This window comes from Amblyomma mixtum, chromosome 10, assembly GCF_055824585.1.
Source record: "Amblyomma mixtum isolate Tamu chromosome 10, ASM5582458v1, whole genome shotgun sequence".
Lineage (NCBI taxonomy): Eukaryota > Metazoa > Arthropoda > Arachnida > Ixodida > Ixodidae > Amblyomma > Amblyomma mixtum.
Window position 1 is genome coordinate 159,791,517 of NC_143021.1, and position 15,863 is coordinate 159,807,379.

The window sequence follows — 15,863 nt, forward strand, 5'->3', positions numbered from 1 at the left end:
GCCACTGAATTCCACTCATCCGGGCACTGAATTCCACACATCCGGGAGCTGAAACGAGAGCATCCGGGCACCGTACGAGATTTAACGAGACTCATACGTGATCTGCTAGCGGCTTTGAGAGAGGGCCGCTTAGAGCAAGAGGGGAGCTCCAGGGCGAGAAGGGCTTTGGGGGGAAAGACTGCTTCCGCGCCGTCCGAAAGGATGGCGCCGCGGTCCCACACTCACGCATGTAAAAGACCGGCCGCTCGGCCTTCAGCTCATGACGTTTCGCCCTTTGGCGGGCAGATGTATACACGCTCGCGGAGTATTCGAACGCGCTGCATATACATTCTTGTCAGGCCTGCGTCTCGTCGTGCCCGCGTACGCTTCCGCATCGTCCTGCATTTCAATGCCGCCACCATTACAGCTGCTTAAGCCGAGCAATGGAGCCTGATGAAAGGAGAGGTAGGAAGCGTCTTGCGGAAAGCAATCGCTTTGCGAGTGATACGCCACAGCAGAAGATTGCTCGACCCTGCCGACAACGCCATTATTATAAAGACGCTCCCGTAAGCGACAAGGCCGCCACGGTTCGCGGCTGCCTACCTAAGCCCGCACTATTGCAGGCGATCGCTTCGACGCAACAAGAAGAGTGTGGTGTGGTGTGTTGAACACTAGACCCATTTCAAGATTTTGACTAGTACCATCTACAACCAATGTGTTATGCCCGTAAACATTTCATGCTTACTCTACTGTCGGTTACGGGAGCGGCAGAGTTTTTTTCTTCACCGCTGCTAGGTGGCAGCGCTTTCTTTGTTGTCTACGTTCCATCAAGAAGATGGTTTATTCGAGACAGCAAAAATGAGCCTGGGCTGGCTATCGTAAATAGGCAGTCAGCAGCCACACCCCCGCTCTGCGGAATTCCTTCCAAATGAGCCTGATACATCACAACGCCCACGCCAAGGCGCTGCCGGCAGTAGGGGGCGCTAGCATTCATGTACCCACGGTGCACGTGCTTCGTCTTCCTCTTCACGCACGAGACACTGCCACAGGAGAACGCTTTTTCTGCTTCCAGCGCAACACCGCCCGCAACCGTTCCCATGGCCGTGTCCAAGGTGTCCAGCAGCTTCTTCGAGTGGACGAGGCCGGTGCCTCGCGAGCACTGGGATCCCCAGAACCCGGCGCTGCTGGAGGCGGCCGAGCCACTGCGGGAGGTCGAGGAGACCCTCAACTACACCTTCCGAGACAAGGCAAGCCGAGATCCACACTACACGCCATCCCGCAATAACGCGCAGGGCCAGAGTGCGACTCGGTGCAGGTTCGCTTACTGTGCCGGTCGGACGGCACCGTTGAAGGCGCAATCATTAGGCATCTGGCTGTACGATTCCTTGCTCTATTCTATGTGGTTTGGTTTTCTTGCTGTTAGTAGCCACAGATAGCCAGCCGCGATGGTTCGCCGTTCAGCTGCTGTTCCCAAAGATGCCGGGTCGAATCTTTGTCGCGGCGGCCGCGTTTTGATGGAGGCCAACTGCAAAAACGTCTGTTCTTTGTGCACTGTCAGCACCTTTAAAGGAACTTCAAACAGTGTAAATTAACGCGGCGCCCCTCAGAGCCCATGGGTCGCTTCAGAGCATCGAACCCCACATACAGCGTACCATGGTAACTCAATAATGTATCACCGTGTCCACCACGGTGGTGACCTGGAGTCTGTAAGCGGCACAGCTAAAGGGCCCCATCCTCACGTTCGTCCTGGGTCGCATTTTTACTTTGTCAGGACTTGGTACTAAGGCCCGCGCTCTCTTACTTCATGTGTCGCATCTTGTCGTTTTTGTTGCAAGACGTTGCACGCCGACTTTGTTTCCATTGCAAAATGCTTTCCAGGACTCGTCTCTGAGGCCCATCCTCCGCAGCCTTTGAAGGAAATTTTCAAAAGAATGCATTTAAATTTTGCATGAAAAGCATGTTTGCGATCGCATTTGGTGTTTCCGCAAAGAGTAGTGCAACCCTTGTTTGCTAAAAATGAAAGTTGAATGTATCTACTTGCACTTGCTTCACTTTTGCTGGCAAATGAACGTGAGGATGTAACAAGCACCCACGTTTTGAGGTAGCACTGAGTCACGCCTGCAAGTGTCGAAACACTCATGTCGGATGTTACAAAACGGAAAAGAGCGATATGAAAAAAAAAGATAGAAAAAGCCTTCGTCGAAAACATAAAAAGAGATACTCTGTGATACGTACGGCACACCGCTGTGATATGTTCTGGAAATTCAATGAATTTGCTTTGGAAATTGCGAAGGTCCCTTCAAACAAACTTTTAAAAGTGGTCTGGTAAAGTTTATTACCATTCGCACAGATTAGTAGCATTTTTATATTCACTCTTGTATGTTGTTTTCCTTTCAGCATAGGTAGTTGTTGGGGCTAGTGGGCATTGCAGATTGAAGGTCATAGTTCTCCGGCGCAGCGGTTTCTTCCTCCTGCTTATCCTTCTTCTCTTCTTTGGCCGTGCTCTGCTCAGCTGGAAAACTATGAACTTAAATGTGTCACCCTGCTTCTTGGTTTCGGACGTCTTGTTCACGTGTGATACTGTGTGGGGTTAATCTCCCTACAATAATGCTCATGAGTGTTCTAACCTGGAGCTAATAAATCATGAGATACAGCCGCCGCGGTGGCTTAGTGGTTATGGCGCTTGGCTGCTGACCTGAAAGACGCGGGTTCGATCCCGGCCGTGGTGGTCGAATTTCGATGGAGGCGAAATTCTAGAGGCCCGTGTGCTGTGCGATGTCAGTGCACGTTAAAAAGCCCCAGGTGGTCGAAATTTCCGGAGCCCTTCACCACGGCGTCGCTCATATATCCTGGGTCGCTTTGGGAAGTTAAACCCCATAAAGAACAATAAATGACAGACGCAGCATCTGTCGCCCGCAGATTTCCCTTCGCGCACCATACTCGTCCATTAGTACACGTGGCTTGCCTCTCTTAAAAAGTCACCGGAAATTTATTCAGTGTGTCACGTTCCGTTTCTTCATGCATTTTATTACCCTTGCCCAACGTAAGCAGAAATCTGGCAATAGCTGCAACGTTCATGAGGAAATGAAAGATTGGAGGAGGCACTTCAGCTCCGCCCTAAAGTATGAAGCGATAGCGAAAAGGGTTAACTCCCCATTTATGGAGCAGTGATCTTTCTATACTTTATATTACTAGTTTCCCGGGAGTCCTCACACCACTCCTGGCGTAGCGGCGCAGCGGTAAAGCGATAAGCCAGTGCCCCTCGAAGGCAGGAGCTGCCACCTACCGTTAGCATGCCGTCCCAGTTAGCTGAATTGGTAGGGCGACTGCTCCGGGGAAGCGGTGGTTCCGGCTTCGAACCCCTGACCAGGACAAATTTTTTGTTCAACGGCGATGTTTCTGAGAGAGCTGTAATGCTTTCCTTTGAAGCCGTATGGCTTTGCTCGGGTGGATTTCAATCAGCAATTACTCCCGTATTACAAATCTACTCCACCTTGTGGGATTCCCCTAAAACATTTGACCAACACAGCTCCCACTTCGAGTTATTGATCTATTCGCTCCCGCCCTACCATAAGTTTCGCGTCCCGGTTAGCTGAATTGGTTTAGGCACTGCTCCGGTGAAGCGGTGGTCCCGGATTCGAACCTCGGACCAGGACGAATTTTTCTTTAACTACGAAGTTTCTAAGAGAGCTGTATAGCTTTTCCCTGTAGCCGTATGGCTCTGCTCGGGTGAATGTCAATAAGTAATTACTCCCTTATTGCAAGTCTACTCCACCTTGTAGGATTCCCCTAAAACATTTGACAAACACAGCTCCCACTTCGAGTTATTGATCAATTAGCTCTCGCCTTACCATAAGTTTGCCGTCCCGGTTAGCTGAATTGGTTCAGCCACTGCTCCGGTGAAGCGGTGGTCTCGGGTTCGAATCCTGGACCAGGACGAATTTTTCTTTAACTACAAAGTTTCTGAGAAAGCTGAGTATGGCTGCGCTCGGGTGAAGCCAATGAGTAATTACTCCATATTACGAATCTACTGCATATTGGGGTTGTCCTCCAAAACATTTGACCAGAAAATTTGCATAAAACATCAACACAAAAGCCACAGCGTCTCAAGAACAACCTGGAAAAAAAAGAGGCCCATAACCAAAAACGCGGAAAAATAACGCAGTACTTGAAATGCGCAGTTACGAACTCCATGAATTTATTTGGTTCTCTTTCAGTGACAGTGGAATCGGGTAGTTCATTCCATAATTGAATGAAGCCGGTAGTAAAGATTTATTCAACGAGTTTGTGGAGCCGTGTATGCGTTGTAAACGTAAAGGGTTAACAAGTCGGCGCAAAGTGCGGAGCGGCGGGGGGAGGACGAGTTTTTTATCTGTGGAAAGTTGTAATAAAATTTGCGAAGCAAACAAAGCTGTGAAGTTTTGTGCCGATGTGCCATGGGCTGTAGATCAGGAGATGCCTTGATAATAGTTACGCTATATCGCCTGTCATAATGCGATGTGATAAAATAAGCCACGCGATTTTGAATGGCTGCGAGCTGATTGATTATATAGGTCTGATAGGGATTCCAGATCGCTAAGGCATATTCGTGGATGGAATGAATGAATGTTTCATAGGCGAGTTTACGGATCTAAGGGAGGGGGATACGAGATAATTACAACAAAACAACAGGTAAGTACACAATCAAGAAAATATTAGATTACATCTCACTACATTGGGATTGGGAAACGAGCGCGCATCCGACAAGGCTATCGCAGCAGAGAGTCGAGTTTAAGAAAAGGTAGCCTTGAACACGAAGCTGAAATGGCGGTCGGGAATACCAGCGGCATTTGTATGATAAGTATATGTTTTGAGACTAAATCATGGTGAATTTGCTGCCCCGTGCGCTTGTAACTGGCAGTGGGAAAGCCTTGATATTTATGGATGACTGTTGAAAACTCGTTTTTCCTCAACTGAGAGGTGCTGAATAGCGTGTACTTAACAAGCAGTACATACGAGCGTGGATGGTCAGCATGCAGGGCCACCAGGCATGACGATAATCGCAACGGGCTGGGCAAATTGTTTCGATGCAGTGACGGCACTGCATGGTGTCATGGCAACGTACGGCACTTTGTGCTGAAAACTCATTAACCGCATAGGGATATTACGCGCACTTTTCCAGAGAAGAGACGAATAATCACGGATAAAGGTTATTAATTTCACCGCAACAAAGAGGTCAATCTTAAACTTGTGCTACGCAGAAGTAACAATCGCGTATTTTCTTTTACTGTCGTAATGTTCATTTCTTGCCGGTGGTTCTTCTTGAAGACAGCTTTTATTTTAGATGTTAGCTTGCGCTGATATTCACGATAAGTGCGTCTTGTCCCTTTAGTTCGTTTTTACAGTGCACTGCATGCATTCCTTACAGTTTCATAGATGAGATGCCTATTCATCATTTATTCATCATTGTTAGCTTTCCCTGTGTTCTGCTCAATCTGCTCATTGTTCATTTAAGATTGTGTCTGTTCATATTAGATAATTCAATTTTTTTTCTAAAAAATGGATTTAAAATGCTCCTGCCAGGCACATTCTAACCAGAAAGGAGCCAAAAGGGACGTCGTCTAGCGCTCCGGCTTTCATAAAATGTAGTGCACTAGAGGAAAGCTCGCTCCTTTTTACCCCCTTATAGGCGTATGTGTTTAGAGAGCAGGTGCATTGACTTGGTCAAGATGTATCTCAACAGCTTTTTGTCCAGGCAACAATTCCGGACTCGTTGATGCATGGGCCCGCCGCGGTGGCTCAGTGGTTACGGCGCTCAGCTGCTGGCCCGAAGGACGCGCGTTCGATCCCGGCCGCGGCGGCCGAATTTCGATGGAGGCGAAATTCTAGAGCCCGTGTACTGTGCGATGTCAGTGCACGTTAAAGAACCCCGGGTGGTCGAAATTTCCGGAGCCCTTCACCACGGTGTCCCTAATAGCCTGAGTCGCTTTGGGACGTTGAACCCTAATAAACCAAACCAAACCAATCGTTGATGCATGGGAAAAAGAGATTAAATTGCATTAAATTGAAATTGCAACGGGCCCCGCCGGAATGGCGTGCCCCATCGCAGGGCTTCATGCTGCAGGCGTTCACGCACCACACGTGTCCGGCGGCGGCGCGCCTTGTTCCGGGCTGCATGCGGCCCATGGACTTCTTGGGCGACGCGGCGTTGAAGGCGCTGCTGTCGGCACACCTGTACGGATGCCTGCACCCGCTCAGCTCTGGCGCTCTGACGCAGACGCGCGCCCGCGTCGAGTGCAACCGCGTGTACGGCTTCGTGGCGGCGCGCCGCGGCTGGCAGCGCCACTTCCGCAGCGGGTCGCCCGCGCTCAGCGAGGCCATCGTGGAGTACGTGAACAGCGTCGGCGACGGCGTGAGTGGGCGCTTTTCCGTTTGTCACTAATTTATAATCACATACATGCGAAGGCAAGATAACCGCTGGTCCTTATAAGGGTAACGGAGTGGATCCCAAGAGAAGGCAAGCGCAGCAGGGGGCGGCAGAAAGTTAGGTGGGCAGGTGAGATTAAGAAGTTTGCGGGGATACTGTGGCCGCAACTGGCAAAGGACAGGGTTAATTGGAGAGGCATGGAAGAGGCCTTTGCCCTGCAGTGGGCGTAGTCAGGCTGATGATGATGATTCACATGCTGTCAATAGCCGTAGCTCTGCAGAGGGGAGTGGATGAAATCAAGAAAACAGATTCTAATAAAAGCGGCATGTATAACGCTGACATAGAAAGCAGAGCGCAAAAATTGAAACCAAAATGCGATCATAATAAGGCTCAACTGTACAAGAAAAGAAGCAGCCTGTTTGATAACCACTCCAATCGTTATCAGTAGAAAAATTGCAGAAAAAAAAAACTGTAGAGGGACACTTAGGGTCCGCCTGAAGGGTTTGGCGCGATAGAGTTAATGAGTTCATGCCCGTATATGTGGAGTTCGTCGTTCTCTACTCGTCATTCATAGTCCCTTGGAGGAAGTTCTCATGAAGTACTTTTGTTTGGGGCTATTCGGCTTATAGCTGTAGTGGATGTCAAGATGGCGCGAAAGGAATAAGGATGAGAGAGGCACAAGAACACAGCAGGACTTACGCGTCTGTCCTATTGTTTTTTTGTGCCTTTCTCGTCCTTTTTCCTTTCGCGCCGTCCTGACATCAAGTTCTCATGCCACTCCTGGCGTAGGGGTGCCGAGGTTAAGCGAAGCCCCACTGCTCTGCGATGGCAGGTGGGGCCACTTGTGTGGCTTGTGGGATCCAGGCTGCTCTTCCCGGGCAACGTCTCGCGACAAATCATTAATTTAACAGGCACCTGGCGCGGTGGGCAGTTTGCTCACAATCAGGTGGGCAGGCTGTGATGACACCGCAAGGTCACGTGACCTAGGTGTCCCACCTTGGTTGCCACTGCGGGTACTTAGATGGGGCTTCCAATGGACTGTCATGCGCCTGCGCTACTTTTTGTCACTCATGGTAAACATCTTACCTCGTTAGTGCTCAGAGTTTCATGATACCGTACTTGCGGACATGAACCTAACCTCGCCTTTCCTCGAGTTCTCAGAAGGTTTCAAACAGTTCTTAACCGCCGATTTCCTCCAACAATGTAGCACTGGTTTCAACAACGCTGATGCGAGGTTTTTAGTCGCATGCCCTCACCGCTCCCATTCAAGGAAATCCTCACCTTCCCCCTTCCCCCACCCCCACCCGAGAGGCATGGAAGACTGCCCTTCTCAACTGCTCCGCACTGGAGTCCCAAAGGGCTCTAGTAAATCGGGCGCGAGACGGGGTCTCGTCGTGCGGTGTCCCGTACTAAGGATACCGACCATGCAGCGGGGTTTTCTGACCCCCAAACTGTCTTTGGGTATTAGTTTTTCACCACCACCACCGCATTCATGGGATTGAATGCCGAGATATGCCGGATAACGACGTGACAGGAGCGGCGTCGCCGCGTACTAAAAGACAAGCGCGGAACGCGAGATGTTCCATCCGCGTGCGAGTGGTTGGAACTCCAACCAATTTCTTCTTTTATTCTGCAACGCATCGGGCTGGGGTAGATATAGCCAAAAGAATTACCACGACGTTATAAGGGTCCGCCATGACTTGCTGCCCACAGCGCACTGCTCGTTTACGCAGTGCCACTCGGTCCTCCCACTGGGTTTCCACGTCAGACTTTCTTTCCATTCACGCACACGCGTACACAGAGAAAAAGCAAACAATCATGCACACGCTTTCTCGCTTCATTGCCATGAGGGGTGCCGCGCTTGCTCGTGAGGTTTCTTAATAGCCTGAATCCGCAATGCTTGAAACCGAGCCTGGGTGCAGAATGCACGTTCCACTGAGAGCTTCGGCTCAGCGTTTGGAAAACGAAACGCTGTCATGTATGTCGCAATTTTGTTGGACGTCGGAGGCGACTGGATTAGATACGCAAAGTGTAGCCGCTTTCTTTTGTCTTTTCAGACGCTTATTGCTCGTGATCCGTCTGTACCACTTACTGTCAGTGCACATCGGTATGGCGTTACCCTTCTGACACTTGTTTCGTTCAATAAAACATTTTCTTACTCTTTTTACAATGTAATTCATCGTGTGCAGACATCATACGGCATAAGCCGGGCTAAGGAGCCTCAAAAACACGCGGCAGATGCAAGCGCAGAAAATTCGAAGTAATCAAACAATATATTGTTACCCTTAACACTCTCATGTCAAAACTTCGCGCTCTTAGACGTATGGCCTAGGCAACGAGTATTGCGATTATAATGCGCTTTACGAGATAGGTATCAACTTCATCCGGAGGCCATAATCCGCAAGGGATAGACGGCGGCTATGTGGCTTTTACTGCGCTGGCATGAATGCTCTGGTGGGCCTGAGTGCTGACTTTGGCCCTTACCCTCCAGCGGTGCATCTTACCCTTCTCCACCCTCACCTCGCCACTTTTACCCTCCCTCACTGTCGTCATCGTGAACTTTTGTTCGTGAATCCTCCATCAACCTCATCGAGTCAAGGCCCCATGAGGGCTCGCCGACCATGAGGGTGGCCGTGTTCGTTGTACTTTATCGAAACGCGGCAGTCGAGTACGGCAGCTTAGTTCCCTAAGGGCTGGGGCACAGTGCTGCTTGATTACAACACACATTTTTATTTGGGTGTACGCATCGCTCACAGCGTTGCGAGTGCTGTGAATGACGCAGACATGAAACTTTTATTTTGCCGTACTGTAGCATTCATGGTAGCTTCCCTCAAGTGAAAGCACAAACAGTACCGCCATCTAGTGACAAAAAGTCAAAGCCCATCCACGCTGGGCTGAAGAAATTTTTATACCTAATTAAGGACGACAAAAATGGGTGCATTACGAGCGTTTTTTTGTTTCCGGGAGCAAAACTATGCAAAAGCAGATAGTTTCAAAGCTGACAAAAAGTTGGGTGATGATGATGAAAAACTTTATTGGGCTCATGGGTTCACAACACCTGGTCTGGTCGCTGCCCCCAGCTTGTCCAGGGCACCGTTGGGCTCTCCGATTGCTCTCGCCTATTGGATCAGCCAAAGTCGTTCCTTTGGGTTCTAGCTGGTAAGGGCGGCATCCCGTTGGTGTGGGTTGGGCTGGGGATGGGTGGTTATGCGCCCTGGGCTGTAAGCACTCCCAATACGGCGATATGCTCTGTGTTTGGGATTTTCGTAGCCAAGACACGAGCGCGGGCATAGGGTGGGGACCAGATTTGCCAGGAGTCATTGCTATCACGAAAACGAACACTGCACATAGTTGGACTGAAGAGCTTGAAAATCACCGAATTATCTGAAAAACAAGGGTAGCTGCCGCTCCTACATCGACGTATGGGGGAGAGTGGGAAAAATTAGAGGCGAACGATGACAAGTAGCTATCTTATTCAAGCATGCAACGGCGACGTATATTTGTTCCGAAGCGGGCGAACAGAGCGGCGCCATCTTGACAGCGCATCCAGTACCGTGCCCCTACCACGCGCACGCTATATGGTTTGTAGCGTGCGTACACCCGCGAGACCAGGTGAGCAACGTAACGGTCTGCGCATGCGCATTCGTCACCCACTGAGTCGCTGCGTACGACTATGCGTAAATGAAAGAATGCATGAATGAATCACCAAATGAATGAATGTTCACTCTTCCCAGTGCCATACCAGAAATGGGCCTGAGACGAAAAACTATGAGGGTAGCTTGAGAAGTGCCTCAAGGCCAGGAAAGCAAGAAAAAATGGCTGGGCAACGAAGCACGCGCATTCTTAGAGGCAAAATATACACAGAACGCCAATTGGGAAAATAAGGAAACGCGAAATTTGCGCTCATCAACCGAGGAAATAAAAACGAACACAGTATTAAGCGACCACAGTATAGAAGGCTAGAAGTATAGAAGTATCGATGTTCTCTCAGATCATGAGTGGCAGTTTACCAATATCGCTCAAGAGAAAAGTATACACCAGCTGTATCGCACCGGTACTCACCTATGGGGCAGAAACGTGCAGGCTAACAAAGAGGGTTCAGCTTAGGTTGAGGAAACGCAGCGAGCTATGTTAAGAGAAATGATAGGTGCAACATTAAGAGACCGGAAGCGGGTGGAGTGGATGAGGGAATAAACGCGGGTTAATGACATCATAGTCGAAATCAAGAAGAAGAAGTGGGCTTGGGCAGGGCATGTAATGCGAAGGCAGGATAACCGCTGGTCCTATAGGGTAACGGAGTGGATTCCAAAAGAAGGCAAGCGTAGCAGGGGGCGGCAGAAAGTTAGATGGGCGAATGAGATTAAGAAGTTTACGGGGATACACTGGCCGCAACTGGCAAAGAACAGGGTTAATTGGAGAGGCATGGGAGAGACTTTGCCCGGCAGTGGGTGTAGGCGGGCTGCCATTGATGATGATAATAACAAGGATGCTTAGAGTTGCAGAAATTGTGCACTAACAAGTTTCTCTTAGAATTGCTTCGACTATTTCATTGGTATATCGGCTAAAGGTGAGGTCAACGCTTGGGGCTCACAGTATTTTTTCGCAGCCTCAGGCAGATCGGAAGGCGGAGCGATGGAGAGTTCGAAGGAACTTGCTTATTTGCTTGGGGACCTTCGTCCATAAAAGTAAAGGATTCAAGCTGAAGCAGGATCCATTTTTAAAGGACGCTCAAATGTGCCCAATGTACACGTCCTTATCGTGGCGTAAACGAAAACGAATTCAGCATACGTGCTCGCTTCTGTCATATTTACATGTTCATTGTATTAAAGAGTGCTTTAATATTATTATACGCTAAGAGGATGATAACCAGAATTTTTTTTCCGATTTGATGAACATCACAAGTAGGATTTTTCTCTTGAATTCTCATGTATCGAAGAATTGTGCATATGCGGAGAGTCTAGCCATCTCTTGTTTGTAGATCGTAACAGCGTGAACGTTGACCCGCTTCAAGCGCTTCTCCAGTTCTTTAGAGACATATCCCAAATAACAGTAAAACCTCAACTCCTGGCTTCAGCCAGAGTGTCTTTACTCCGCTTTCTAGATGCCTGCACTTCCTTTTTTTTTCAAGCGCTCCCACTCTGTCATAAATAGGTCAAGCGATGTTGGCGATCCGCACCCGCCTTTCTTTATGGATGTTAAGTTGTGTGTATAATGCGCTGGAACTTCGACCGTTGCTATCGATACCATTTTATGACCGTGGTCAGTTGGTAACAAATCGAAAGTACGAATGAAAAAGGCTTCCTATGCGATGCTTAGACATGTGGAGAACCGTTTGGGATGGGCAGGTAGCGGAGAAAGGTGCTGATGTAGTGCAGCAGAGCATCCATTTCCTCGTACATTCTGTTGGTGTGAACCATGTAAACATTTTCAGAGCTAAGAACTTCGTCCATACCGAATGAAAAGAATATGCCGCGTTTCGAATGACTGCAGTATAATTAACGCTCGTACCATCTATTAGCGCAGATTTGCGTGCAGGGCAGGTGTAAATTATCCCGAATATTGCAGATCGCAAGTCTACAAAAGCTTCCTATTCCCCTTTGTTCGCACCGCAGGAGTATCCAGGAGAGAGGGGCGCCTGCCCTCCCAAACCCCTGGCTGACCTGTTCGAGTCCCTGGCGTGTGCCATCTACCTGGACTCCAACCAGGACATGGCCACCCTCTGGCGGTGCCTGTACCCGCTGCTGCGGCCACACGTCGAGTCAGAGGTGGCGCGCACAGCATCCACCGCCGCGTTGAACTTCTTCTGAAATAAATTCGCGCTTAAGTCCCCGAGAATCACCTTTTCATGTGATTTTAACTGTCGTCTGGTAAGGAGGCAGGGGGACGGAGAATGACGGCTTTTCAGAAGATCGTTTGCGGAAAAATAGATTAGAAAAGTTGCCACCGAGGTAAGCTTACTTAATGTAGTTATATTATTTATGCCGGCGACAGCCGCCATGGTTCTTCATTGATTATGGTGCTCAGCTGCTGACCCGGAAGACGGCGGTTCAATACAGGCCCGGGTGGTCGCATTTCGATAAAGGATAAAGGCTATAAGCTCGTAAGGGAGCATAAGCGGTCGTTGAAGGTTGGAGGGACGCATTTATCGAAGCGTTGCGCCGTCTGTAGATGGTGGGAGCCAGAGTTACACAAAATAGATTCTAGGCAGAAGCTTTGACGCACGGGCACAGTAGCTGTTGGAAGCCTTTCTTATAAAAAAGTAAGTGTATTATTGATACGTCTTTGGTGTACTTTAGGATCCGGACTGTTGTATTTTGAACGGTGTGCTTGAGCGGGCGTCGTTTACTGTGACTCTCGTACCCTCCGTACATTTCTTTGGCAGCCTTTAGCAGAAAAGGGCAGAAGGGCACACCAGTACTTGCACAGCCGGCACACTCAGCCAACGCACGCTCGAGCAGAGGAAGACGATGAAGATTAGCGCGTGCTGCCGCAGCGCACGGCGGCGCCAGTAAATGGCTAGCAGTGTAGCTTGGGGGAAAAACACAGCGCACTCCTGAGACACGGACAAAGAAAGGCAATACGATACAGCGCTGTATCGTCTCGCCTTTCTTTGTCCGTGTCTCAGGAGTGCGCTGTGTTTTTCCCCCAAGATGAACTACCAACTAGCCCGCTCTTCCACCCTTGCAGCAGTGTAGCATTGCTCATCCTATTTGAAAGAGCATCGACTCGATGCCGCAGGGAGAGGCAAGGAGATGCGGAATCATGGGGTGTGGAACAGAGTCGATGACGCCGGAGTCGGCCGAATAAATCCTCGCGGGAGTGGTACGGCTTCATCCTGGCAACCTGGACGATTTCGGATGCTGCCTGCCGCCTGGAGGAGTGAACAGGCTCTTGCAGGAGCACTTCGTAGGTAACGTGGTAACATCACTGGTAACATCAGAAAAGGGCAGGAGGGCACACCAGGACTTGCACAGCCGGCACACTCAGCCAACCCACGCTTCTGCGTGCCGAGTGAATTGTGCAGCTCCAGTGACGGAGGGATGGGCAACATCTGGCAGTAACATGGCGTCCAGCAAAATCGTGGCATCGCGAACCTGCACCAAATGGAACGGCATGAAGGGCGTCGTCTCTTGAAGAGCAGTGTCCTTGGCGAACGTGACGTAAGGAAATATCTTTTCCCAGTTCTTATTGTAAGCGTCGACGCACTCATAAAGCATGTCGGCAATGGTCTTATTGAGCCGCTCAGTAATCGGCTCAATAAGCCCATTTGCTTGAGGATGGTATGCAGTAGTTTGGCGGTGACAGGTGCCACTCAGCAGCCCACCTTCCTGAGTAAGGGCTGAAGTAAATGCCATGCCTCCATAAGTTAAAGCGACTGCAGGGGCACCGTGAAAGAGGGCTGTGCAAAAGATGAAAAAGTTCGCAATTTTCGCAGCGGTGCCACAGGGAAGGGCTTTCGTCTCACAATACCGGATGATGTAGTCGGTTACAAATATAATGTACAGGTTGCCCAATGATGATGCCAGACATGGTCCCAGCAAGTCCATGCCGACCTGGTGGAAAGTGGTTCGAGGCAGATCAATGGGCTTCAGTGGGCCGGCCGGCTTCACAGGCTGTGTCTTCCGACGTTGGCACTGGCGGCAAGTCTTAACATAGCGCTGTAAAACTGTAGCAAGTCTCGGCCAGTAATACTTCTGACGTATCCACGCCAACGTACTAGAAAAGCCGAGGTGGCCGGAAGAGAGTTCGTCTTGGCACGCGTGCATAACTTCGTCTACAAGCACCGTTGGAACCATGAGCAGGTGCAGTGTGCCCGTGGAGCCGTAGATTCTCTTGCAGAGGATGCCACCACGCAAGCAGAATGACGACAGCCCGTGCGTGAGCTTGAAGAGACGGGGCGGCGACGAGGCGCGGCCTTCGAGGTAGTCTAGGAGGGGTCGCAGCTCGGCGTCGTCTCGATATTGTTGAGCAAGGACTGACGTGGTTAAAGCACCAAGAAAAGCGGGATCGTCTTCTAAGTCAGCATGGGTATACGGGATAGGAGCACGGCACAAGCAGTCGGCATCGCTGCGTTTGGTGCAAGACTTGTACAGGATGGCAACGTCGAATTAGTGCAACCGGGGGCTCCAACGCACTACCCTCCCCGAGGGGTCTTTTAAGATTCGCAAGCCAAAAAAGAGTGATGATCACTCCCTACTTGAAATAGGCGACCATAATTTGGTCACCGCCCGAACGACAGCCAGGTACTCATTTACCGTGGTAGGGTAATTCGCCTCAGATCGGGACAATGTGCGGCTTGCATAAGCAATCACGCGCTCCGCACCATCCTGCCACTGAACAAGGACGGCATCGGTGTGCAGTTTCGTGTCCGCCTCCTCGTCAAAGTGGCCAAGGATGGGGGTAGTTTGGAGGCGGTTTCTGAGGTCGTCGAAGGCCTCCTGTTGTTCTTGGGCCAGATGAAAGGTTGCTCGTCCTTTATTAAGCGAGTTAGAGGCTCGGCTAGTCGTGAGAAGTCGCGCACAAAACGTCTGTAATGGGCGCAAAGACCTCAAAAACGCCGCACAGCCCGCTTGTCAGTGGGGGTCGGAAACGCAGCGACGGCAGCCGTCTTGTCGGGGTCAGGACGAACACCCTCAACGCTCAAGACATGACCCAGAAACTTGAGCCCCTGGAAAGCAAAGTGGCATTTTTCTGAGCGAGAGGCCGGCCGATCATATGGCCGCCAGTACTGCACTGAAGAGCTTAAGAGGCTCGTCGTAGGGAGCAGAAAAAATGACGTCGTCAAGGTAGGCGAGGCAGGACTGCCACTTTAGGCTAACGAGGGCAGTGTCCATCATTCTTTTAAAGGTGGCAGGAGCGGAACACAAGCCGAAGGATAGCACCTTGAACTGATGCAACCCGTCGGGAGTTACGAACGCTGTCTTCTCGCGGTCCCGTTCATCCACCTCAATCCTCCCGTACCCACTGCGAAGGTCAAGAGAGGAGAAGTATCGGGCCTTGCGAAGCCGGTATAAAGAGTAATCTATTCGTGGTAACGGGTAAACGACCTTTTTGGTAATTTTGTTAAGTCTTCGATAATCAACAGACAATCTAAGTGTACTGTTCTTTTGGCGACCAGAACAACGGACGAAGCCCATCCGTCAACACCCCTATCGAGTGTCGGCGAAGGAACGTGAGGCGATACGGCTGCAGGTTGACGAAATGCACCGGGATGATGTTATCCCGCCGTCTACAAGCCCATAGGCTTGTAGACAGCAGTATAACGTCATCCCGTACTTGTAGACGGCTGTATAACATCATCCTGGCGCATTTAGTCAACCTGCAGCCCTATCGCCTCACGTTCTTTCACCGACACTAGATAGGGGTGTTGACGGAGAGGCCGTCAATTGTCATCAACTATGATGCGATGTTTCGTTATGGACGTCTGCCTGACCTTACAGGTGGTCGGAAAACAGTCATGAAAAGGGTCAAAGATGGA

General features: G+C 50.2%; 1 protein-coding gene across 1 annotated transcript; it reads left to right on the top strand.

Moving 5' to 3' along the window:
• The first annotated feature begins 1,054 nt into the window (after window positions 1-1,054).
• On the top strand, window positions 1,055-12,208 carry LOC149327515 (uncharacterized). Its single transcript, XM_089562967.1, has 3 exons — window positions 1,055-1,226; window positions 6,068-6,370; window positions 11,998-12,208. The coding sequence occupies exons 1-3, from the start codon at window positions 1,077-1,079 to the stop codon at window positions 12,190-12,192; spliced, it is 648 nt and encodes a 215-aa protein (XP_089419093.1). The 5' UTR covers window positions 1,055-1,076; the 3' UTR covers window positions 12,193-12,208.
• Window positions 12,209-15,863: the final 3,655 nt, after the last annotated feature.